Below are 26,364 nucleotides of genomic sequence, written 5' to 3'. Positions count from 1 at the left end.
GACATTCTTTTGTATAGGAGTTAAAGTTCCTCGTAATTTTCGCTTGTTGGAAGAACTTGAAGAAGGACAAAAAGGAGTAGGCGATGGTACGGTTAGCTGGGGCCTTGAAGATGATGAAGATATGACACTTACAAGGTGGACAGGCATGATTATTGGGCCACCAAGGGTCAGTGCTATAAATTACATATTTTTATTGATATTTATATCCACTTTACAATAAGCATTTTATTTTACAATATATTAAAATAAATAATTATGATAAATTCTAACTGAAACAATTATTCCCTTTTTATTTTGTATACATTTACTGATACTACCATTGTGCACAATATGATACTTGATTTTCTGGAGAATTGGGGGGAAAAGATTGATATAGTCATTGCCAGCAAAGTGTTTGCAGTTTAGTAGAGAAGAAAAAGTAAATGTAAATGACAGACTCTAAATATGGCAGAGAAAGATCACTATGGGACTTTAGAATATGTTTCTTCTAGCTGGAATAATTGAGGAAGGCTGAACAGTGGAGGAAGTTGCCTTTGGAATGAGCCTTAAAGAACTGACTAGTAGGATTTCAGAAGGTGGTGATGGGGATGGAGGACATTCCAGATAGAGAGGAGAAAAGGTGAGGAAATGGAGGGGTTATTTGGGAAGAGCAAACAGTGTGTTTTGACATAATACATTACTAAGTCACTATGTGTAACCAATAATTTCTAAATTGGTTTCTTTTGAGAGCACATTGCTATTTGCTTTGTGATATTTGACTTGCCATGTAAATGCTATAGGCCTCAGATTCTTCATTTATAAAATATATTGAAAAGTCTATGATTCTTGAATATTTTCTTGTGATGTTGGGAACAGGCCCATTGTTCTTTATTCTTAGGTCTTTCTGAAGTTTGTGAATTTTCCTTTTTACTCTAAATATTTTCATATTGGGAATTTTTTTTCTACTCTGCATTTCTTACTCAAAGGTCCCATTTATTGCACTCCCTGCAATGAGTCTTTGAAATATATATTGTATAATATTTTGACTTGGTGGAAAAAACACAAATTTAAAGGTTTTTTTTTTTTTTTTTCTCACTCTGGTTTTGTATACTGTTTGCTACCTTGCTAACTGAACATTTCACCTATTTTCCCGTTGGGTAGAGTTTACATTTCCTCTTGATTATTATAAAGAAAAAATGGATCAGGTAATAAGCATCGTTAAATTTAAAGAATTAATTAATGAATGTTTTATATTTTCTGGTATTCTTTTTTTTTTTTAATATATTTTATTGATTTTTTTACAGAGAGGAAGGGAGAGGGATAGAGAGCCAGAAACATCGATGAGAGAGAAACATCGATCAGCTGCCTCCTGCACAACCCCCACCAGGGATGTGCCTGCAACCAATGTACATGCCCTTGACCGGAATCGAACCTGGGACCTTTTTAGTCCGCAGACCGATGCTCTATCCACTGAGCCAAACCGGTTTCGGCTTTTCTGGTATTCTTTTGCAAAATTTATATACACTACTACAATAACAAATGCCCCCCACCCCCCATGCTCTGATTTTTTTCCATAAGACTTTTGAAGAAGGAAATATAATACTGGTGATTAGAATTTTTTTATGTGTTTTATAACTTGGTATTTATAATGAAAACTTTGATTTTCACTGCCTGTGAACATTATTACCATGGTCTGTCTGGTAAAAAAAAAAAGTGCTTATAACTTATAAGCAATCTTTCTTAATGCATAGTTTGAGATGGTCTGAACTTGATGGAGTATAAATTTCAAAAAATTTTTTTATCTGTTTATCCTCACCTGAGGATATTTTTCCATTGATTTTTAGAGAGAGTAGAAGGGAGGGGGAGAGACCGGGAGAGGGTAACATTGATGTGAGAGAGACACATTGATTGGTTGCCTCCCACATGCACCCCCACCTGGGCTGGGGATCGAGCCTACAGCTGAGGTATGTGCCCTTGACTGGAATTGAACCCGGGACTCTCCAGTCTGTGAGCTGACGCTCTATCCACTGAGCCACTACCTCCCGTGAACTTTAAACTTGAAGAATGTTTTGGAGCTTATGTGTAAGTTCCTCCGCAATTTTTGTGGGCTTTACAAAGCACAGTTCGCAAATGTGGAGGAACAGCTCCTGCCTGATCTCCTGTGGCCGCCAGCGGACTCTCCAAGTTGGTGTCATAGAACTGCAGGAAACTCCCATGTCTAGGGTGTGCCCAGTGCGGGGAGGGAGGGCAAACACTTTCCTAGCTTGTGGGGAGGGTAGAGTCTGCTCAGCAAGCAGGGCATACATAGACCAATGCTGCTGACTGCCAGGCCAGGCCTCTCTTCCAGTGAGTCCTCTGCTTGCAATTAGTCTTTGAGCACCCTCTCTCTCTTTGGTGCCAGGAAGAGGGTGGAGGGGAGGACCTTGCAGTGGTACAGTATTCCTCCTAAGCCAGACTATTCAGCACACAATGATTTTCTGCCTTGCATCCTCTTTCAAGTTATCTCCCTCACTGAGGCACATGGGACTGGGTGAAGCTGAGTGGTCACAGTACTCATTTGCCATTTAATAAAACCTGCTGAGATTGGTGTCTCATCTTAGTTTTCTGTTTAGAAGCTGCCATATTTAGAGCAATTTTGTCCGCAGCTTTAGCTATCTACATTCAGCCAGGGTAATAGGAAAATTCTTACCTCAACATACTGTAACTTGGCTAGCTGTTTTTCTGTTTGTTAGTTTGTTTTTTGCTACTGCTGAAGATTACTGTTTTTTTGTGTGTGTGTTATTTACTCCAGTATCTGAATTTATATGATTAGCAACTTTGTTTTTCGATATATTTGTGTATCAGTTTTCTGAAGCAATACTTTTTAGCATTAGAGGTTTAGTTACTTTTCCTTATATGTATGTTTCTATGTAAATGGAGGTACTATATCCATCTTTAGACATTTTGAGAATTAAATGAATTAATAATTAGACAATAGGAGAGTATCTGACTATAGTACATTCTTTTTAAAAAAATATTTTTATTGATTTCAGAGAGGGAGAGAGAGAGAGAGAGAAACATCAATGAGGAGAGAGAGTCATTGATTGACTGCCTCCTGCACCCCCGCCACTGGGGATCGAGCCAGCAACTTGGGCATGTGCCCTGACTGGGAATCGAACCATGACCTCCTGGATCATTGATGGATGCTCAGTCACTGGGCCACGCCGGCTGGGCATTCTTAATAATTATTAGTTTCTTTTATTACTCTCTTCTATTTCATTCTTTTGTTAGATAATAGAAAGATTTGGTTGTTAATTTAAAAGAAATCAATTGAAAAGAAAAATTAGCCCAGGGTATCAAAAGTTAGTGTGATGTTTATTCTGAGCACTGAATTAGATTAATAGTTTTTTGATTTTAGAAAATTTGAGGTGTGATGTACATATAGTGAAATACATACCGTTAGTTCTGACAAATGTACTTTGTTACCCACATGCTTATCGAGATAGAGAACAATTCTATTACCCCAGAAAGTTCTGTGTCCCTTCCCATTCTCATCCCCACCCTGTTTTGTGCGCCCTAGAGTAGTTTTGACTGTTGTAGAACTTGGTATAAGTGAAATCATGCAGTGTGTTCTCTTACCAATTTGCTTCTTTTGACTCGGCATACTGTCTCAGAGAGTCATCTGTGTTGTTCCATGTAGTAGTAGAGTTTCTTTTTATTACTGAGTACTATTTTACTTTATTGATATACTATAGTATGTTTATCAGTTCTCCTGTTAATGGGTATTTGGATTTTATCTACTTTCTGACTATTACAAATAAAACTACTATGAGCATTCTTTACATGTCTTTTTGTAAACATGTTTGTCTTCATTTCTCTTGGTTAAAATGCCTAGGTATGGAATTGCTAATTCATAGGGTAGGTGTATGCTTATCTTTATAAGAAAATGCCAACTTGTTTACAAAATGGTTGTATGATTTTCAACACCCAGTAGTATGAGAGTTCTGGTTGTTTCCACATACCTTGAGTATCTTTAACATTATGAATTTTGGGGGGTGTCTATTATTATTATCATTATTTAAAAAATGCAAGTTTTTAGAGAGGCTGATGTACATCCAAAGTAGAGAACCACAGACTAGATGATTTCCTTGAGATCTGTCTGGTGTTAGTCCTTTGTATACATATCAAAAGTGCTGGTTATATTAATATATTTACCATTAAACTGCGATGAGTTTTATACAACTGTTTCTTTTGTAAAATATTGAAATATTTAACATATATAAGAATGTTGCATCCTTTAAACTTCAGTAGCTTAATATCCAAGATCTGACCTCCTCTTGGGAGTAGCTTTTACTTAAGGGAAAGGAAGTTTTGGTAAGTGAAATCTGTAGACGGATGGTTAGCTACTCCCCTCTCCCCAAGGTTTATTGTAGAAACCAATAGGCTTTACATTTGTCTCTTTCACTTATTTTTCACTTTTATATTTTAATTGTATACCAATAAGTTAACCAAGTGAACAAGTCATAAGGATAAAGAAGAGTTAATTATAGGTATGAAATATCAGCCAGGAATAATCTAGAACCATTAAGTCTGATAGCTTTAAAATGGCTTTTTTATAGTATGGTTATGTTAAATTTCTTAATTAAGAAACTGTGTTTTAAAATGATGTGGAAACATAAAGTTTGCTCTAACTAATGAGGCATGAAATACTGTTTTCTCACTGTAACATGGTATAATATAGTGTTGTTCTTTTTGCTAGAAGTTATTGATTGCTCTATAAGTGGGATAACCATGTAATTTATTGTCCAACCAGATTCTTTTGAGGATGAAAAGAAGCACTATTAATATTAATACTGGAACAATAGGAATAAACAGAATTGTCCTGGACAAGTGGGAACTTTTATATGTGCGTGACATAGTCAGGTAGTCTCTCCTCCACAATGTAAACTTTTTAGTAAAACCTGAATTTAAGTGGTTTGATTTTTGCTTTAATTTTATTATAGGCATTGCCTGTATCACAAAAAGTGAGTTCTGATCATTTTGATATGGCTGTATAGAATTATTTTATAAAATCTCTGCTTTTTCTCTACTTTTAAATATACTTGCTGCAGTTTATTCTACCAATAGGTCTAATGAATGTAGAAAAGTAAATTCTTAATCACATACACAATAATATCAAGTACTTTCCCTCTTTATTAGCACTTGAATATTATTTTTATTATTTTTTTGCCTTCCAGACAAATTACGAAAACAGAATATATAGCCTGAAAGTAGAATGTGGACCTAAATACCCAGAAGCTCCTCCATCAGTTAGATTTGTAACCAAAATTAATATGAATGGAATAAATAATTCCAGTGGAATGGTAAGTTAAAGTACTCATTTTATTCTTTTTATAACTTATATAGTCAGGAGAAAGTTAAAAAAAAAAAAAAGGACCTTTGTTTAGATAAAAGAAGTTTATTTTATGTTGTTTTTCTTTTATGAGTCAACTCATCCTTACAACCTTCATGCACCAGCCTATATAGATGTGATAGCAACACTTCTCTTAGGGTTTTAATTATTGCTTCAGTAGTCATAGTTCATTGAATTCTTATTTGGTGAAAAGATGACCATTTTTTAAAAAAATTATTTTTCTTTAGGGTTAAGTTATATTTAGTGAGCTTAAAATGATGGATATTTATGAAGAGGAGGTTTTTCTTTGAGGAACCAAGTATGTCTGTATTGGAACAAGTAGTCATAGTTGAAACTGTTTATTTAAAGCAAATAAAAAAAAATGAGACACTACCTGACTCACACAAGAAAGTTAGTGAAAGTAGCTGAATTTCTAATATAAGTAGATTGTTAGGTTTAGACTTTGAAGTTTAGGCTCTTAAGGTGCCATGTTGAGATAACACTGATATGCAAAATGCATGTTAGCAATCATAATAACACAATAATAATAAATGAACTTCATTCACCTTAGAAAATAGAGTGTTAGCAATATTCTTAACTTCTGTGTGCTTCTCCTTATCCCATCTCTATGTTCTCTTTCTCCACCAATGGTAATTAATATCTTGAAAAAAATTTTTTTATATTTACTTACTTTTCTTTATAGTTTTACATAATGTACTACATTATTCTTTCTCCCTCTTCCTCCTCCAACAGTGAGAAACCTGGCTTTCGTTATCCTCAATACAGGGTGGGGCAAAAGTAGGTTTATAGTTGTGAGTATCCAAAACACAGAGTTTATTCTCATATTATTTGTTAATTACTAGAGGCCTGGTGCACGAAATTTTTGCACGGGTAGGGTCCTTAGGCCTGGCTGGCAATCAGGGCCAATCTGTGGGGTGACCGGTGGAGTGATCGGGGCCCCTGCTGGCACCCGCCTTGGCCGGCCTGGTGCCGCCTGCTCGCCGGTCCCGCCTCCCCGCTGCTGGTCGCCTCCCTCTGCGGGGTGACCAGTGGGGCAATCAGAGGGCCCCACTCACACTTGCCTTGGCTGGCCTGGAGTCTGCGGACAACTCCTGCGTTGAGCATCTGTCCCCTGGTGGTCAGTGTGTGTCATAGTGACTGGTCGTTCCACTGGTCGTTCTGCCGCTTGGCCGATTTGCATATTAGGCTTTTATTATATAGGAAAGGATTGTATTATTTTCAGTTGTAAACCTACTTTTTTGTGTGTGTGTGTCCAACTCCATTTTATTATTTTTTATTGTCTAAAGTTTTACATATGTCTCCTTTTTCCTCAATTGACACCCTGCCCCCTCCCCGCCATTCCCACCCCGGGCAAGCCCCCACCGCCCCAGTGTCTGTGCCTATTGGTTATGCTAATATGCATGCATACAAATCCTTTGGTTGCTCTCTAACCCCTCTCCCCTACCATTTGTCTCTAGATTGATCTATTCTTTTATATATATATATATTATTGATTTTTTACAGAGAGGAAGGGAGAGGGATAGAGAGTTAGAAACATCGATGAGAGAGAAACATTAATCAGCTGCCTCCTGCACACCCTCTACTGGGAATGTGCCCACAACCAAGGTACATGCCCTTGACCGGTATCGAACCTGGGACCCTTCAGTCCGCAGGCTGACGCTCTATCCACTGAGCCAAACCGGTTAGGGCTAGATCGATCTATTCTTTTTCATCAAATCATGTTGATCATTATGTGCCACATATGAGTGACATCATGTGATATTTATCTTGTAAACCTACTTTTGCCACACCTTTATATTTACTTAAATTTGCTCAGTGCTCCCTGTATGTAACCTTACTTTTGGCAACAGGTTTAGCCCTGGATGCACAGCTAGCTCTTCACCCTCCACCACCAGCCTAGTATGCAGGTCCAATGGTGGGTCTCATATAGGCTCATACCCCTCTGCTGGGTGCACTGGCCAAAAGCCTGACCCTGACAGAGGAAGAAGGTACAAAGGTCATTAGAAATCCCAGCTCTGGACCTGCCAAGTCACTCCCAGACCTCCCTATCTGGTATGTGCCAACTCGGAGGTGGGCCCTGAGAGTCAATCTTGTTAATTTACCAGGAGCATTTAGTCCATTTACATTTTTTAAAAATAAATCTTTATTGTTCAGATTATTACAATTGTTCCTCTTTTTCCCCCTATAGCTCCCCTCTACCTGGTTCCCACCCCACCCTCTGTCCTTACCTCCCTGCCCAACTGTCCTCATCCATAGGTATACAATTTTTGTCCAGTCTCTTCCCAAACCCCCCACACCCTCTTCCCCCCAAAAATTGTCAGTCCACTCCCTTTCTATGCCCCTGATTCTATTATATTCACCAGTTTATTCTGTTCATCAGATTTTTTATTCACTTGATTTTTAGATTCACTTGTTGATAGATATGTATTTGTTGTTCATAGTTATTATCTTTACCTTTTTCTTCTTCTTCCTCTTCTTTTTTTTTTATATTTTATTGATTTTTTACAGAGAGGAAGGGAGAGGGATAGAGAGCTAGAAACATCGATGAGAGAGAAACATCGATCAGCTGCCTCCTGCACAACCCCTACCGGGGATGTGCCCGCAACCATTGTACATGCCCTTGACCGGAATCGAACCTGGGACCTTTCAGTCCGCAGACCGACGCTCTATCCACTGAGCCAAACCGGTTTCGGCCTTCTTCCTCTTCTTAAAGAATACCTTTCAGCATTTCATATAATACTGGTTTGGCGGTGATGAATTCCTTTAGCTTTTTCTTATCTGTGAAGCTCTTTATCTGCCCTTCAATTCTGAATGATAGCTTTGCTGGGTAGAGTAATCTTGGTTTTAGGTTCTTGCTGTTCATCACTTTGAATATTTCTTGCCACTCCCATCTGGCCTGCACAGTTTCTGTTGAGAAATCAGCTGACAGTTGTATGGGTGCTCCCTTGTAGGTAACTTTTTCTCTTGCTGCTTTTAATATTCTCTCTTTGTGTTTTGCCCTTGGCATTTTAATTATGATGTGTCTTGGTGTGGTCCTCTTTGGGATTCCTTTTGTTCAGGGTTCTGTGCGCTTCCTGGACTTGTAAGTCTATTTCTTTCACCAGGTGGGGGAAGTTTTCTGTCATTATTTCTTCAAATAGATTTTCAGTATCTTGCTCTCTCTCTTCTTCTGGCACCCCCATAATTCTGATGTTGGTTCGCTTAAAGTTGTCCCAGAGGCTTCTTACACTGTCTTCATATTTTTGGATTCTTTTTTCTTTTTGCTTTTCCGGTTGGGTGTTTTTTGCTTCTTTGTATTTCAAATCTTTGACTTGATTCTTGCCATCCTCTAGTCTGCTGTTGGATCTCTGTATAATATTTTTTATCTCAGTCAGTGTATGCTTAATTTCTAGTTGGTCCTTTTTCATATCCTCGAGGGTCTCACTAAATTTATCGGCCTTTTCTAGAAAATTCTTGAAAAACCTTATAACCGTGCTTTTGAACTCTATATCCAGTTGTTTGCTTTCCTCCATTTCTTTCATTTGTGACCTGTTTCTCTGTCTCTGCATTTTGGCTGCTTCCCTATGTTGATAGAGTGACTTTGTGTGCTAGGTGTCCTATAGGGCCCAGTGGCTCAGCCTCCCCAGTTACCTGAGGTGGACACTCTTGGTACACCCCTTTGTGGGCTGTGTGCACAGTCTTGTTGTAGATAAGCCTTGATTGTTGTTGGTATCACTAGGAGGAATTGACCTCCAGGCCAGTTGGCTGTGAGGATCAGCTGTGTCTATGCTGGGAGAACTTCTGTGCTGGAGACACCCTTATGAGGCAAGACTTGCTTCAGTGGGGCTTTGGTGCTCACTGAGTCTGCCCCCTAAGTGTGTCCCTTATGGATCTGAGGAGTTGTAATCTGGATGTTCCCACTCTGACCACTGGGTACACTGGCTCTTGGATCTCCAAGGAGGTGCTAATTTAGCCTCTGCCTGAGTCCACCCAGCAGGAGCTATGGAGAGATCTGCAGATTCCTCTTCTTTGTTTGGGTTTTGGAGGTGCCCAGATGAGGCCCAGCTGTGAAGCAGTGCAAGCTGCTGTGGGGCCTTGGGCCTTCTTTTGGATGTTCTGGGTCTCTCTGACCCAGCTGTAGTTTGTTAGGTAATTTTAGGTTGCAAAGGACCAGGCCATTCATATGCAAAAACCTCTGCACACAGCTTGGGTGGGGCGGGGTCTCAGGGAATCGACAGGGCAGAGCAAACAGCAGTGGCTTCCCGTCAGCCCTGTCCTAAGAGGCCCCCGGGTCTGTGTCCCGTGGTAATCGCTGCAAGCACCTCTGAGAGAAAGCCGCCCTTGAGTTCCGCCCGAAGCCAGACAGTCCAGTTTCTCTCTGTATGAGTCTGGGTCCCCAGAGTCTCGCCCAGAACTGGAGTTCAGAGGAGTTGGGAGCTTGTGTCTCCCTCCCGATTGAGAAAGACAACCGCGTACTCAGTTTCCAGTCCTTTGTGTGCGCATGCCTCCTTACCTCTGCACTTTACTTCTGCACCTCCTCTGAGTCTCAGTGTGCTTTTCTCTTTCCTTCTAGTTGTAGAATTTCTACTTAGCCAGCCTTCCTTTGGTTCTGGATGATGTCCGTTTTGTCTTTTAGTTGTAGTTTCTAAGTGATTGTGGGAGGTAGCAATTTCAGGTGTTTACCTATGCCGCCATCTTGGTTTCTCCCCAAGTCCACTTACATTTAATGTACAATAATTATTGATGTGTTCAAGTTTAAATAATTCATTTTATTTTGTGAATTTTATTTTCCTATGTGTTTCTTTTATCTTGCCTACTTTTGAACTGGTTCTTTTCAACCTTTTTCATTCTGTTATTCCAGTGGTTATTCTAGAAATTACATTGTGAATACTTAATACTTCTATGTTAAGTAGTGTTAAGAGATGTGATGGAAGCAGGATTAAGAAACATTTTCAATTTACAGAAGGATATTGTTTAGGGAACTTCTTTTATGACATAGCATTGCCTTTATGAGGGTGATATATATATTTTTATTGATTTCAGAGAGGAAAGGAGAGGGAGAGAGAGATAGAAACATCAATGATGAGAGATGATTGGCTCCCTCCTGCACATCCCCCACTGGGGATTGAGCCTGCAACCTGGGCATGTGCCCTGAGCGGGTATCGAACCCCTACCTGATTCCTAGATTGATGCTCAACCACTGAACCACATTGGCCAGGCAAGGGTGATTTCTTTATTCTTTTTAAAATATATTTTATTTATTTTTTACAGAGAGGAAGGGAGAGAGATAGAGAGTTAGAAATATCGATGAGAGAGAAACATCGATCAGCTGTCTCCTGCACGCCCCCCACTGGGGATGTGCCCGCAACCAACATACGTGCCCTCGACCGGAATCGAACCTAGGACCCTTCAGTCCGAAGGCTGACGCTCTATCCACTGAGCCAAACCAGCTTTGGCAAGGGTGATTTCTTTAATTAAATTTCTCTTCCAGACCCTCGTCGATTTGGCTCAGTGGATAAAGTATCGGCCTGGGGACCAAAGGTTTCCAGGTTCAATTCCGGTGAAGTCTTGTACCATGGTTGCAGACTCCTCCCCAACCCCGGCCCTGGTCAGGTGTGTGCAGGAGGCAACCAATTGATGTGTTTCTCTCACATTGCTGTTTCTCTCTGTCTAACCCTCTCTCTTCCACTCTCCCTAAAAATCAGTGGAAAAATATTCCCAGGTGAGGAATAATAACAACAACAATTTCTCTGCCAAGAGTAGCTTTTCTTTTCAAACTGCTGGTTTGTTTTCATATTATAGACTCTGTAAATTAAGTAATTAATGCTTAATTCTGTAATATTGTGGGAACTAGTAAATTCAGGATTCAGTTTCAAACTGACCTTAAATAATCTCTACCGATCTTTTTAATGACCTTTATCTGACCTAAAAGGGACTTTTATATACCTTTTGACATTTTTACTTCCTCCCTATTTGTTTTTCCTCAACCTATCTATCAAGTCCTGTCAGTCTTTGTTAAAAATGTAACTTGAGTCAGGACTTACATTTCTATCTACATTGCCAGCAAATGAATATTGTCTAATATCTCTTGTCTGGACCCTTCAACAACCTCTCTGATTCTATTTATTTACCCCTTCCAGTCTTTACAAAGCAAGCTGCCGAAGGGATTTTTCTAAAGCACCAATTGTGTCACATCACTGTTCTTGGAATTCTTTAATGGGTTCAGCCACAATGTGCATGCTTCTTGGTCTGGCTCATCAGCTCAGAGTACACACAGCTCTGCACACCTTTGGTTTGGCACTAGGAGCTTGGCAGTTTTTGTTCTTCCTATCTGGACATCTCCTGCACTCTGGCTAATCCTTACAGATTCTAAGTGTAAATGTCACTTTCCTAGAGAAATCTTCTTTCATGATTTCCCAATCTTAATCAGATATCTTGTTACTCTGTTATGGTCACATTGTTGTTATTTTCCTTTGTAGCAGTTACTGTAAATTTTTTGTCACTTTTATTTTAATTTTTGATGTTTTTAAAATAACTGTTTCTAACATACAGACCAGTTTTAGAGAATGATATGACCAACATCCTCCACCTATCTTTGTCAGATCTTAACATTTTTGTCTTATTTGTAACATCTTTTTTAAAGACTGCATTATAAATAGTTAACTCCCTGATTTCCCCTTTCCATCATTTCTTAGAGGTAGTCCTGTTTTGAATTTGCTGTTCTAATTTCTGCACATGATTGTTGTACTTTTACTATGCCCGTGTGTATGTGTTCCTCTGTATTGTGTGATTTTGTGTGGAATCATGTCAGTGATTTTTTTAGGTTCATCCATGGTGGGTCATGCATATTAGATTGTTTCTTTTTATTGTTTAATATTCCATTTTTTACTTGCTGGGCATTTAGGCTTTTTTTCAGTTTGCTTTGAAAAAATTGTACAAATGTTTTAGTACTTTAAGGCAGTTTAGTACTTCTTTGGAACTAGTATTTATTTATTGGTTCTAATGTAGAGAAAAACTTTTGTAAAATATAATAAAATTTAATTACTAGAAAAGTGAAATAAAAAAGACAAAATACAAGCTCTGATTTTAAAAAAAAATTCTCTGTCATATCGCTGTAGAACTCTCTAAACACCTACTCTCAATCCCTATGTTTATCTTGTCATGGACTAGTAAAAATCAGTTCAAGGCCTGGCACTGTTCCATGGAACATACTTTGAGAAGCACTTTTCTTTTTTTTTTTTAAATACGTTTTTATTGATTTTTATTTTTAATGAAACTTTATTGTTCAGATTACAATTGTTTCTCCTTTTCCCCCCCATATCTCCCCACCACCCAGTTCCCACCTCCCCTCTGCCCTTACCTTCCCCCCCCCCGTTGTCCTTATCCATAGGTGTATGATTTTTGTCCAGTCTCTTCCCATACTCCCCACACAGACACCCCTTTCCCCCTGAGAATTATCAATCCACTCCCATTCTATGCCTCTAATTCTATTAAGTTCACCAGTTTATTCTGTTCCTCAGATTTTTAATTCACTTGACTTTTAGATTCACTTGTTGATAGGTATGTATTTGTTGTTCATAATTTTTATCTTTACTTTTTTCTTCTTCCTCTTCTTAAAGAATACCTTTCAGCATTTCATATAATACTGGTTTGGTGGTGATGAACTCCTTTAGCTTTTTCTTATCTGTGAAGCTCTTTATCTGCCCTTCCATTCTGAATGATAACTTTGCTGGGTAGAGTAGTCTTGGTTGTAGGTTCCTGCTATTCATCACTTTGAATATTTCTTGCCACTCCCGTCTGGCCTGCATGGTTTCTGTTGAGAAATTAGCTGATAATCATATGGGAGCTCCCTTGTAGGTAACTAACTGTTTTTCTCTTGCTGCTTGTAAGATTCTCTCTTTGTCTTTTGCCCTTGGCATTTTAATTATGATGTGTCTTGGTGTGGTCCTCTTTGGATTCCTTTTGTTTGGGGTTCTGTACGCTTCCTGGACTTGTAAGTCTATTTCTTTCATCAGGTGGGGGAAGTTTTCGTTCATTATTTCTTCAAATAGGTTTTCAGCATCTTGCTCTCTCTCTTCTTCTGGTACCCCCATAATTCTGATGTTGGTTCGCTTGAAGTTGTCCCAGAGGCTTCTTACACTATCTTCAACTTTCTGAATTCTCTTCTCTTCATGCTTCTCTGGAGGAGTGTCCTTGGCCTCTTTGTATTCCAAATCTTTGAGTTGATTCTTGCAATCCTCTAGTCTGCTGTTGGGTCTCTGTATAATATTTTTTATCTCAGTCAGTGTATGTTTAATTTCTAGTTGGTCCTTTTTCATATCCTCAAGGGTCTCATTGAATTTATCGGCCTTTTCCATGAAATTCTTGAAAAACCTTATAACCGTGGTTTTGAACTCTATGTCCAGTCGCTTGTTTTCCTCCATTTCTTTGGTTTGTGATCTGTTTCCTTGCCTTCTCATATTCTCTGCTTCCCTAAGTTGGTAGGGTAGTTTTGTGTACTAGGTGTCCTATTGGTTCAATGGGTCAGCCTCCCAGTTACTTGAGGTGGACACTCTTGGTGTACCCTTGTGTACTGTGTGTTCCCCAGCAGGAGCTACAGCAAGAACTAGTTTTCTCCTCCTTTGCTTGGGCGGTTTTGGAGCAGTCTGACTGGAGCTGCAGTTGGTTAAGCTGCCACAGAACATGCCATTTATATGCAAAAGCCGCTGTGTGGAGCCTGGGCGGGTTTGTAGAATGTGTGGGGCGGGGCCTCAGGGCTGGGCGGGGTCTCAGAGCGTCACTAGGCTGGGGCGTGGCCAACGGCGATGGCTGGCGTCAGCCGTCTCTGCCTTTCCACGTTTCCAAGTCCCTGCGCCCCGTGCTCCAGCGCAGCAAAACAATGATTGTTGGGCGCACCTCTGCAAAAAAGTCACTCTCACTTTCCGACCCGATGGCCGAGAGTCCAGCTTCTCCCCGTAGGTGTCTGGGTCCCCCGAGTGTCCCCAGAAACTGGATTTCAGAGTGATCGGGAGCTTGTCTCCCTGCGGGTTGAAGAAAAGCCGTGCACCCAGCCGCCTGCCGCCGGCCCGATTCGCGTGCCTCCGTACCTCAGCTTTTCAGCGATTGTGCTTCTTTCTCTTCTTAGTTGTAAATCTTCCACTCAGCCAGCTTTCCCGTGGTTCTGGGTGGTAGACGTTTTTGTCTTTTAGTTGTATTTTTGAAATTGTTGTGTGAGGCAGCAGATTAGTTGTTTAACTATGCCGCCATCTTGGTTCCTCCTTTCGACAACAGTTCGAAGCACTTTTCCATTGCATATACTTAGAAGTAGAATGTCTCCTGAGGTGTGGGGCTTTTCTTCAGCTTGATTGAATATTGCCAAGTTGCTTTCCACAGGGCTATGTCCATGTCTGTCCCACTCGACCCTGTGAATGTACATTCCCACCAATACTTCATAATGGGGATTTGAAAGCAGTAAAATAAATATTGATTCTAATTATTGGAGTATAGGTGTGTGTATAGAATGTTGAGGTAGGGTGAAAATATTGGGCATGAATTTTTCTCTTGATTGATATCTAAGAACTTAAATTACTTTATAACTAGTAAATAGTAGGGAATTTCACATTGACCATTAATGATTGTGCCAGGCTAATTTTATATAGTGTGAGGTTATTTACATACCAGATGAATTATGGGTGTTACTTTAGTCATTTGGGTTTAAATTTACTTAACACAACTAGTCAGAATTATTTCTTATGGGTGGTCGGCATTGCAAAGCATCAATTACAGTGCTTTATGCTGTGAGGTCTCAAATTTTGGAGGCTATTGTATATTACAGACTGATAAGATGCAGATTTGTTCTGACATGATATTTATTTTCCCATGCCCTTTGCTCCCTCCGCCCTTTTCATTAATTTTTGTCTCCAAATTTTTATACATTCTGTTGGTATTTTACAGGATTTGCAATCACTTATGTTTATTTAACTATCTTTTAACTTTACAGCTGGAAGTGTTTGTTTCTGCTTTGGAAAGAACTTGGTATTCTCTCGATTTATTTTATAAACTAGTTCACTGATGAAGTCTATTTATATAGGCTAATGGAGTTGCTACTCTTAAAGCATTAGAGGAAGCATTTTAAATATATCTTAACATTGTTTCAATTACTTGTCAGAAATTATAAAAATTATTTTTCTTTTTTTTTTTTTTTAAAATACGTTTTTATTGATTTTTAGAAAGAGAGAGGAAGGCAGGAGAGAGAGATAGAATTATCGATGAGAGAGGAACATCATCGTTAGCTTCCTTTTGCATGGCTTCTACTGGGATTGAGCCTAAAACCCAGGCATGTGCCCTTACTGGGAATCGAACTGGAAGCCTCTTGGTTCCTGGGTTGATGTTCAACTGCTGAGCCACACCGGCCAGGCTCTTTCCTATTTTTAAAGAGTTTTATTGTTATATGATTCACATGCCATACAATTCAGTCATTGAAAGTATAATTTAATGTTTTTTAGTGTCCACATGGTTGTGGACCTATTACCAAATTGCAATTTTAGAACATTTGTGTCGTTCTCAAAGCAAATCCTTTTCCCATTAGTTGTCACTTTCTACCTCTCTTCCTCCACACTAAACAACCACTAAATTACTTTCTTTGTAGATTTGCCTATTCTGAGCTTTGTGTATAAATGGAATTATAAAACACACTGTCTTTTGTGACTAACTTCTTTCACTTAACATAATATTTTCAAGGTTCATTGATGTAGCATTTATCAGTGCTTTAATTTTTTAAATTTAAATTCTTTATTGTTTACAGTATTACATGTCTCCTCTTCCCCCATTGACCTCTCTCTGTAAGCCCTTGCCCCCCAGCATATGCCCTCACCCCCCCTAGTGTTTGTGTCCATTGGTTATGCTTATCTGCATGTATACAAGTGCTTTGGTTGCTCACTTACCCCCCACTCTCACCCTCCCCTGCCTTCCCTCTGAGGTTGGACAGTCTGTTCGATGCTTCTATGTCTCTGGATCTACTTTTGTTCATCAGTTTATGTTGGTCATTATATTCCACAAATGAGTGAGATCGTGATATTTATCATTCTGGCTTATTTCACTTAGCATAGTGCTCTCCAGGTCCATCGTGCTGTTGGGAATGGTAAGAGATCTTTCTTTTTTATAGCAGCATAGTATTTCATTGTGTAGATACACCACAGGTTTTTAATCCACTCATTTACTGATGGGCACTTAGGCTGTTTCCAAATCTTAGCTATTGTAAATTGTGCTGCTATGAACAGGGGTGCATATCTTTCTGATTGGTGTTTCTCATTTTTGGGGATATATTCCTAGGAGTGGGATTACTGGGTCAAATGGGAGTTCCATTTTTAGTTTTTTGAGGAAACTCCATATTGTTCTCCACAGTGGCTGCACCAGTCTGCATTCCCACCAGCAGTGCACGAGGGTTCCTTTTTCTCCGCATCCTCAGCAGCACTTGTCCTTTGTTGATTTGTTGGTGTTAGGCATTCTGACAGGTGTGAGATGGCACCTCATTGTCGTTTTGATTCGCATCTCTTGGGTGATTAGTGACTTGGAGCATTTTTTCATATGCCTCTGGGCCTTCTGTATTCCACTTTCGAAAAGTGCCTATTTAGAGTCCTTTGCCCATTTTTTTGGCCTTTATTTTTTTATTATTATATATTTTTTATTGTCTAAAGTTTTACATATGTCTCCTTTTCCCCCAGTTGACCCCCCCTCCCCAGCCGTTCCCACCTGGGCAAGCCCCCACCGCCCCAGTGTCTGTGTCCATTGGTTATGCTAATACGCATGCATACAAGTCCTTTGGTTGCCCTCCCCTACACTTTGTTTCTAGATCGATCTATTCTTGTTCATCAAATTATGTTGATCATTATATCCCACATATGAGTGAGATCATGTGATATTTATCTTTCTCCGTCTGGCTTATTTTGCTTAGCATAATGTTCTCCATTTCCATCCATGTTGTTGCAAATGTTAAAAGTTCCTTCTTTTTTATAGCGGCATAGTACTATATATAGTACATAGTACATAGTGGCTGCACCAATCTGCATTCCCACCAGCAGTGCAGGAGGGTTCCTTTTTCTCCACATCCTCGCCAGCACTTGTTGTTTTTTGATTTGTTGATGATAGCCATTCTGACAGGTGTGAGATGCTATCTCGTTGTTTTGATTTGCATCTCTCGGATGATTAGTGATTTTGAGCATATTTTCATATGTATGTCTCTCGGCCTTCTGTATGTCCTCTTTCGAAAAGTGTCTATTTACGTCCTTTGACCATTTTTTTATTGGGTTGTTTATCTTCTTTTTGTCAAGTTGTTGTATGAGTTCCCTATAAGTTTTAGAGATTAAACCCTTATCGGATGTAACATTGACAAATATATTCTCCCATGCAGTGGGCTCTCTTGTTTTGTTGGTGGTTTCTTTTGCTGTGAAAAAGCTTTTTATTTTAATGTAGTCCCATTTGTTTATTTTCTCCTTAGTTTCCTTTGCCCTAGGAAATATATCTATAAACATATTGCTACATGAGATGTCTGAGATTTTACTGCCTATGTTTTCTTCTAAGATTTTTATGGTTTCATGCTTTACATTAAAGCCATTTATCCACCTTGAGTTTATTCTTGTGTGTGGTTTAAGTTGGTGGTCTATTTTTATTTTTTTGCATATGCCTGTCCAGTTTTCCCAACACCATTTATAGAAGAGACTGTCTTGACTCCATTGTATGCTCTTGTCTCCTTTGTCAAATATTAATTGAGCATAAAGGCTTGGGTCGATTTCTGGGTTCTCTGTTCTGTTCCATTGGTCTTTATGCCTTTTCTTCTGCCAGTACCAGCTGTTTTGGTTATAATGGCTTTGTAGTATAGTTTGATACCTGGTATTGTGATCCCTCCTACTTCGTTCTTCTGTCTCTAGATTGCTGCAGCTATTTGGGGTCTTTCATGGTTCCATATAAATTTTTGAAGTATTTGTTCTAGCTCTGCGAAGTATGCCATTGGTATTTTAATAGGGATTGCGTTGAATCTGTAGATTGCTTTGGGTAGTATAGACATTTTAATGATGTTAATTCTTCCAATCCATGAACATTTGTTTGTATCTTCCTGTATTTCTTTTTGCAATGTCCTATAATTTTCCAAGTACAGGTCTTTTACTCCTTGGTTAAGTTTATTCCAAAGTATATTTTTGTTGTTGTTGTTACAATGGTAAATGGGATTGCTTTTTTAGTTTCTCTTTCTGCGAGTCTATTATTGGTATATAAAAATGCCATTGATTTGTGGATGTTGACTTTGTATCCTGCTACCTTGCTGAATTCATTTATTAAGTCTAGTAGTTGTTTGGTAGAGTCTTTAGGGTTTTCTATGTACAATATCATGTCATCTATGATGATAGTTTTACCTTCTTCTTTCCAATTTGGATGCCTTTTATCCCTTCTTATCTGATGGCTAGGACTTCCAGTACTGTCTATATATATAAAAGCCTAAGCAACTTCTGAACATTCGACTGGTAGCTATGACATGCACTGACCACCGCGGGCAGACGCTCAACGCACAGGCATGGAAACATGGAACAGACTGATGAATCTCAGAGGGGAGGAGGAAGCGGGGAGGGTGGGAAGTGATGAACCAAAGATCTTATATGCATACTAGAGGCCCGGTGTGTGGATTCTTGCACTGGTGGGGTCCCTTGGCCAGGTCTGTGGGGATCGGGCCTAAACCGGCAGTCAGACATCCCCTGAGGGGTCCCTGGATTGCGAGAGGGTGCAGGCCAGGCTGAGGGACCCCTCGTGCATCGGGCCTCTAGTATTGAATAAGAGTGGTTAAAGTGGACATCCTTGTCTTGTTCCTCTTCCTGTGGGAAACACTTTTAGTTTTTTCCCACTGAGTATTATGTTGGCTGTAAGTTTATTGTATATGGCTTTTTATTATGTTGAGGTCTGATCCCTCTATTCCCTCTTTACTGAGAGTTTTTATCAAAAAAGGGTGTTGGATTTTGTCGAATGCTTTTTCTGCATCTGTTGATATGATCATGTGGTTTTTATCTTTCAATTTGTTTATGTGATGTATCACATTTATTGATATGCAAATATTGTACCAGCCTTGCATCCCTGGAATAAATCTTACTTGATCATGGTGTATGATATTTTTGATGAATCCAATTTGCTAATATTTTGTTGAGGATTTTAGCATCTGTGTTCATCAGGGATATTGCCTGTAGTTTTTTTTTGTGTAGTGTTTTTATCTGGTTTTGCAATTAGGATAATGTTGGCTTCGTAAAAGCAGCTTGGAAGTGTTCCTTCCTCTTGTAATTTTTTTTAATAGTTTGAGGCGCATAATAGTTTGAATGTTTGGTAAAATTCACCTGTAAATCCATCCGATCCAGGACTTTTCTTTGCTGGAAGTTTTTAAATTAATGCTTCAGTTTCATCAGTTATTATTGGCCTACTCAAGTTTTCTGATTCTTCCTGATTGAGTTTTGGAAGATTGTATGTTTCTAGGAATTTGTTCATTTCACCCAGGTTGTCCAGTTTGTTTGCATATAGTTGTTCATAGTATTTGCTTATAATCCTTTGTATTTCTGTGGTGTCCGTTGTTATTTCACCTCTTTTATTTCTGATTTTATTTATTTAGGTTCTCTCTCTTTCTTTAAAAAAAAAAAAAAAAATATAATATATTTTATATAACATGCTAAACATCTCAGATCATAATGGCATGAAGTTAGAAATCAACTACAATAAAAAAAACTCAAAAACACTCAAATACATGCAGGCTAAATAGCATGTTATTCTAAACAATATTTGCATATCAATATATATATATATATTGATTTTAGAGAGGAAGGGAGAGAGAAGGAGAGAGAGGTAGAAACATCAATGAGGAGAGAGAATCATTGATCAGCTGCCTCCTGCATGCCCCTACTGGGGATCGAGCTCGCAACCTAGGCATATGCCCATGACCAGAATCGTCAGTCCGGAGGCTGACGCCCTGTCCACTGAGCCAAATTAGCCAGGGCTCTCTCTTTTTCTTGGTGAGTCTGGCTAAGTATTCATCAGTCTTGTTTATCTTTTCAAAGAATCAGCTCTTGGACTTATTGATCTTTTGTACTGTATTTTTTACTCTCTATATCATTTATTTCTGCTTTTATTATTTTATTCCTTCTACTTTCTCTGGGTGTTTCTTGCTGTTGTTTTTCTAGTTTATTTAGTTGTAGTGTTAGATAGTTTATTAGTCCTTTTTCTTGTTTCTTGAGAAGGCCTGTACTGTAGTGCTATGAACTTCCCTCTCAGGACTGCTTTTGCTGTATCCCATAGGTTTTGGTTGGTTGTGTGTTCATTTTTGTTTCAGGAAGTTTTTAATTTCTTGCTTGGTCTCATTGGTAACCCATTCATTGTTTAATAACATGCTATTTAGCCTGCATGTATTTGAGTGTTTTTGAGTTTTTTTTTATTTTTTATTGTAGTTGATTTCTAACTTCATGCCATTATGATCTAAGATGTTTAGCATGTTATATCAATCTTTTTGAACTTGTATGTACTTGTTTTGTGCTCTAACATGTCTTCTATTTTTGAGAATGTTCCATGTGCATTTGAGAAAAATGCATATTCTGTTGCTTTGGGGTGAAATGTTCTGTAAATATCAGTTAGATTCATCTGATCTAGTGTGTATTTTAAGGCCTCTGTTTCCTTGTTAATTTTTTGTCTGGAAGATCTGTTCAGTGATGTCAGTGGGGTGTTTAAGTCCCCCGCTATGACACTATTGCTGTCAATCTCTTCCTAAAAGTCCATCAAGAGTTTTTAAATATTCCATGCAAAAGGAAAGGAAAAAAAAAAAAGCTGAAGTAGCAATACTTATATCAGACAAAATAGAGGCCATAACAAGAGAAAAAGAAGTGGCCTTTGTCTCATTATGATGTGGCCTTCTTTGTCTCTTGTTTAGGGTGCAACTTCATTCATTTGCATGTGGATATCCAGATGTCCCAGCAACACTATTGAGGAGTCTAGTCTTCCCTTATTGTGTATTCTTGTCAAAAATCAGTTCAGTTTGTAATTATAAAGCATGGGTTTATTTGGGGGCTCTCAGTTATATTCCATTGATAGGTATGTCCATCCTTATGGAAGTACTATCTTCTTGATTACTGAAGCTTTGTATTAACTTTTGAAATTGGGAGAACTTGGTTCTTTTTCATATTCCTTTGGCTATTCTGGTTTCCTTGCATTTTTATATGAATTTAAAGATAAGCTTGTCCATTTCTTTAAAAAAAAAAAGCACTTGAAATTTTGATAGGGATTGTATTGAATCTGTAGATCAATTTGAGGCATATTGTTATCTTAATCAATATTGAGTCTTCTGATGCATGTGTAGAGGAACTTTACGTATATTTGGGTCTTAAATTTCTGTCAACAGTTTTTTTACTTGAATTTATTGGGGTGATATTGGTTCACAAAACCATACAGGTTTCATGTGTACAACTCAATAAAATATCATTTGCACACTGCACCATGCGTTCATTGCCCCATGCAAAGTCTCTTTCTGTTGCCATTCTCCCTCCCTTCTTTCCCTCTGGCTATCACCACACTATTGTCTGTGTGTTAGGTATACATGTTTTTCGGGGCTAATCCCTGCACCTTTTTTCATCTAGTTCCTCAACCACTCTCCTTTCTCACAAGCTTCAGTCTGTTCCATGTAGCCATGCTTTTGATTCTATTTTGCTTGTCAGTTTATTTTGTTCATTAGATTCCACATATAAGTGATATCTTATGGTGTTTGTCTTTCTGTCAACAATGTTTTATAGTTTTCGGTGTATCATGTTACACTTTTGTTAATTTATACTTGTGTAATTTATTCTCTTATCCCTGCTGTAATTGGCATTAGTTTCTTTCTTTGAATTTCAGATTGTTCTTTGCAGGTATACAGACATACAACTGGTTTTTTATGCTAATCCTGTATCCCAAAGCCTCGCACTTGTTTATTAGCTCTAGTAGTGTTTTTAATGTATACCTTAGTGTTTTCTGTATAGAAGATCATGTCAGCTGCAAATAGAAGTAGTTTTACTTCTTTCGTTTTTATCTGGATGCCTTTTATTTAATTTTCTTGCCTGATTGCTTATTTTGAACTTCCTTTACAGTCTTGAGTAGCAGTGATGAGACTGGAAATCCTTGTCTTCTTCCTGATATCAGAAGGAAAATACTCAGTCTTTCATAAATTATGAAATTATGATGCGAGCTGTATATTTTTATAGATTCCCTTCATTAGGTTGAGGCAGTTCCCTTCTGTTCTTAGTTTGAGTGTTTTTATCATGAAAGATTATTGGACTCTTGTCAAATGCTTTTTTTGTATCTACCGAGATAATAATGTTTTTTGTTTCTATTTTATGGCATATTATATTGATTGACTTTTAAAATATTGAACCAATCTTGCATTTCTGGGGTGAATCCCACTTGGTTATGGTACATAATCTTTTTTTGTATGTTGCTCAAGGTCAGATCTTTCATGAGCCTGTGCACAGCCTTATACGTGTGTGGTCTTCTAGATGTACAGGCATATGTTAGAACTTTTCCAAGTCCCTGTGGATATCAATAGATATCCTCTGAAGCACTTTAGTCACCTTCCTATTTGCCTTGTTACTGCCTCTCCAGGCAGTAGAGATGTTAAACAATTGGCACTGCTTTCAGTGCCAGGCATAAGGGTGGCAGTGGGTTGGTGGCAGAATAGGCAGTACCCAGTGGGTGAGTTTTGAGGTCAGATAGAGAAAAGTCTGTGATTGGCATTTTCCAGGGGAACTGTCAGGTGATGGCAGTTACTTGGGAATGAGACTTTGAAGGAGCTCCAACCCCATTCTGTCAGTCTTTCATAGTGGAAGATTAATTAGGTTCACAGTTCTTTCCTAAATCCCAATGGAGATAATTGCCCAGATTCCAGGTAGCGGTGTTGGAAATGGAGAGGAACCTTCTAACCTTATTTCATCAAAAAGGAATTGCCAAATATATTTACAGTGTAGTTATTTAATACAACATTTTTAAAATTTCTGATGACTAAAGTTCACTACATGTTTATTTGTAAAATATAGAAAAGCACAAATTCACACACATAAAAGACATAAATTATTTGGAAACACGTGTTAAAGAAGGAATATTTTCCCCTAAATATTACATGAAAATAATATTAACTTTTTTGAAAATAGAGCCAGGCTATGAATTTTTAAAAGGACTTATTTAAATAGTTAATAAATTGATGCCATACTATAAACTGGTAATAAATTTTATTCTTTTTCCTTCTTTCCAGGTAGATGCACGGAGCATACCAGTATTAGCAAAATGGCAAAATTCATATAGCATTAAAGTTGTACTTCAAGAACTAAGACGTCTAATGATGTCCAAAGAAAATATGAAGCTTCCACAGCCACCAGAAGGACAAACATACAACAATTAATTTTAGTGGATATCAAACTTGTCTTAAATCAACAATCTTCTACTCATGTTAATGTCTTGATTAAATATCACAATGCAGAATACCCACACATTAAGTAAAAGAATGCCAGCTGGTAAATATAACCTGGACATTTGTAAGAATATATTTAATATATGTATACACATTATGTTTTCAGGTAACAGGAGAAAAAATGCAGCACAATTTTTTTAAGGCACTGTCATTTAAACATAAACCTGGAGTATTCAAAACAGAATTCAGGTTTACAAGATGAAAGTATGGTGATTTTTACTAAAAAGTAAAAAATCCCAAGAAGGAAAGAGAAATGGCATGCTTTATCCATCTTGCTTAGTGAAAGAGCTTCAATTTAAATTGTCTAAAGTAGCAGGTACAATGCATATTGTCTCAAATTGTTTTAATTTTTGAAGTGGTGTGGGTGCTGACTACCAGTAGTATAAAAAATATGTTCAGGATTGTTTTCATATCTGTATTTATAATAAAAAAAGTCACGGAAAAGGTCAATGAATTTCTGTTAAAAGCTTTTCTGTGTGTTACATGTAAAAGACATGGTAAATATTTGTTTACAGTCTTTGTTTGACAAACCATGCATTTAAGTTGAAGTGAAATCAGCGAAAAGGAAATAGGTGAATGGATATGTGATTTTTGAGATTAAAGTTAGTCTTAAAATGTAAATAAAATGTGGATCGTGTTCTCAGAAACTGTGCCATTTCTATTATATTGATGTGGTATATGGAAAGTACCTTGCTGAGGTAGCAAAGATTGAAATTGTAGGTTTTCATCCATATAAAATTTTTTTATTGTTTTATCATGTTTTGTATGCTTCTTGTAAATTGGAATTTGCAGAGTATTTTAGAGAACAAATTACTCGATTAATTTAATTTCTTCTTTGCAGAAGGAGGAATGCCAAATATTATATTTTGACTTTGATTTCACCAGAAATATATTAAAAAGATGTTTGAATTTTAGCAAGTTTTATAGAATTATAGATTGTAATTATCCAAATATACATTCTATTTTTGATTCATAAAATTTTTTTTTGGATGACTTTTTTTTTCTCCCAATGCTTTTATTATTGACTGAGATTAATTTATCCATTCCACTTGTCTTTCACTTTGGGATCTGTGTAATTCTGAACTGATGTTCTGCTTTTACCAAAGTGAGAAATTTTAAGTAATTGTTTTTCATTTCAAAGCAGTAGGTATAGTACTTTGTTGAAAATACTCTTTTCTTATGGGTTCATGGCACAAAATAGAAAGGTGGTCTGGTAACAAGGAAAGATTTCTTAAACAGGCCCTGACATGTTTTTGTCAGGTTCATTCATATCTAAAGCTTGGAGCTACTTTTCTTAGTCATTAATAATAGTTTGTCTAAACTTTTAATTTCAACATGGCTATTCTATTTTAATCATCAAAGATGTTTAAAATGACATATACATAGAGAATATATAGATACAAATTAGTGCATGTGTAATTTATTAAAATAGGTTTGAAATGAACTATTACCTTGGAATTCATTCTGAAAACTTTTAAATTGTTAAGGGAGATTAAGTTGAATTACACTGATGTCATACACAGGAGTCTGATGGTCTAAGTCAGTCCCATTAAGAACTTCTTTTCCACTTCGAAAATGTGTCTTATCATACATGGGTGCTGAATGCTGTTAAATTATTCATATATTGGTGGGCTGAGACTCTGGGTACCTTGATCTTTTGTCCTCTTTCCTTTCCCCATATCTACTAATTGTGAAGGTTTTTTTGTTGATTTTCTCCTCTCCATTATATGTTTGAGTTGGGCCTGTAATGTTTATTTCCCCTTTTTGTTTTGGGACTGTGGATCTCTGCTGAAATCTGCATGCAAAAGCAAGATCCATTTTGCATGTCACAATCAAGATGTACGTGGCAATCTAAGACACACGAGTTGATTATAGAAGTTAATACTGAACCACTCTTAATTGTAGTAACATTTCTAAGACAACAGTTTTGAAGCTATTTTTCCTTTGTCTGTTTTGTAAAGGGGCTAAGGTTATAGGAGTGTGTGGTATTAAATGAACTGTAAAATTGCCTTTGAAATTTGTTTAAAAACTAGCAGATGAGCCCTAGGGGATGATCTTATATTAATAAAGATTACAAAAATAAAATTCTTGTCCTGTTAGGTCAGTGTTATGCTTTAATTACTTTCTAATTTTCAGAATTTTTTTAGTATTTTAAAGTAATGGCAGTTGTTGTTAAGAGGAGTTTTTAGAATTTCGAAACAAACATTTATAAGGATAGTCAATGGTATTTAAGTCTTTTATGTGTAAAATGCCCAAATTTATAATTTTAAATTATCATTTTAAAAGAATTTTTCACACTTCAGATTTGGGTAAATAATTGTAGAGTGACTTAGTTTGAATATCATATAATATTATTAGTCTAGATTGCTTAGTACAAATTTATTGATTTAAGTATTTCCCACTAAATATTTATTGCTATTGATATATATGTACAAAATTCATATATTTTTTTGAAAATTTAGAGGACACAGCTGGAAAATAATGCATTTTCTTTAATAGATTTGGTGTGCATGGCTTTGGGTGGTACTGG

At 37.6% G+C, this 26,364-nt stretch overlaps 1 protein-coding gene across 4 annotated transcripts in view; it reads left to right on the top strand.

Annotated features, from left to right (window-relative positions):
* The window catches only part of UBE2V2 (ubiquitin conjugating enzyme E2 V2), a 56,099-nt gene extending 30,166 nt beyond the window's left edge, over nucleotides 1–25,933 (top strand). For 3 of the 4 annotated variants that reach the window (XM_054708273.1, XM_054708275.1, XM_054708276.1), the window contains exons 2-4: nucleotides 18–166; nucleotides 5,196–5,321; nucleotides 23,619–25,933. In XM_054708273.1, the coding sequence (XP_054564248.1) occupies nucleotides 18–166; nucleotides 5,196–5,321; nucleotides 23,619–23,765 (422 nt within the window). In that variant the 3' untranslated portion in view covers nucleotides 23,766–25,933. The remainder of the gene's footprint in view (nucleotides 1–17; nucleotides 167–5,195; nucleotides 5,322–23,618) is intronic. The other variant, XM_054708274.1, reaches the window with a different exon arrangement.
* Nucleotides 25,934–26,364: the final 431 nt, after the last annotated feature.

This window comes from Eptesicus fuscus, chromosome 19 (genome assembly GCF_027574615.1).
Source record: "Eptesicus fuscus isolate TK198812 chromosome 19, DD_ASM_mEF_20220401, whole genome shotgun sequence".
Lineage (NCBI taxonomy): Eukaryota > Metazoa > Chordata > Mammalia > Chiroptera > Vespertilionidae > Eptesicus > Eptesicus fuscus.
Note: the sequence above shows the minus strand (reverse complement) of the source record. Positions and strands in the feature narration are given on the sequence as shown.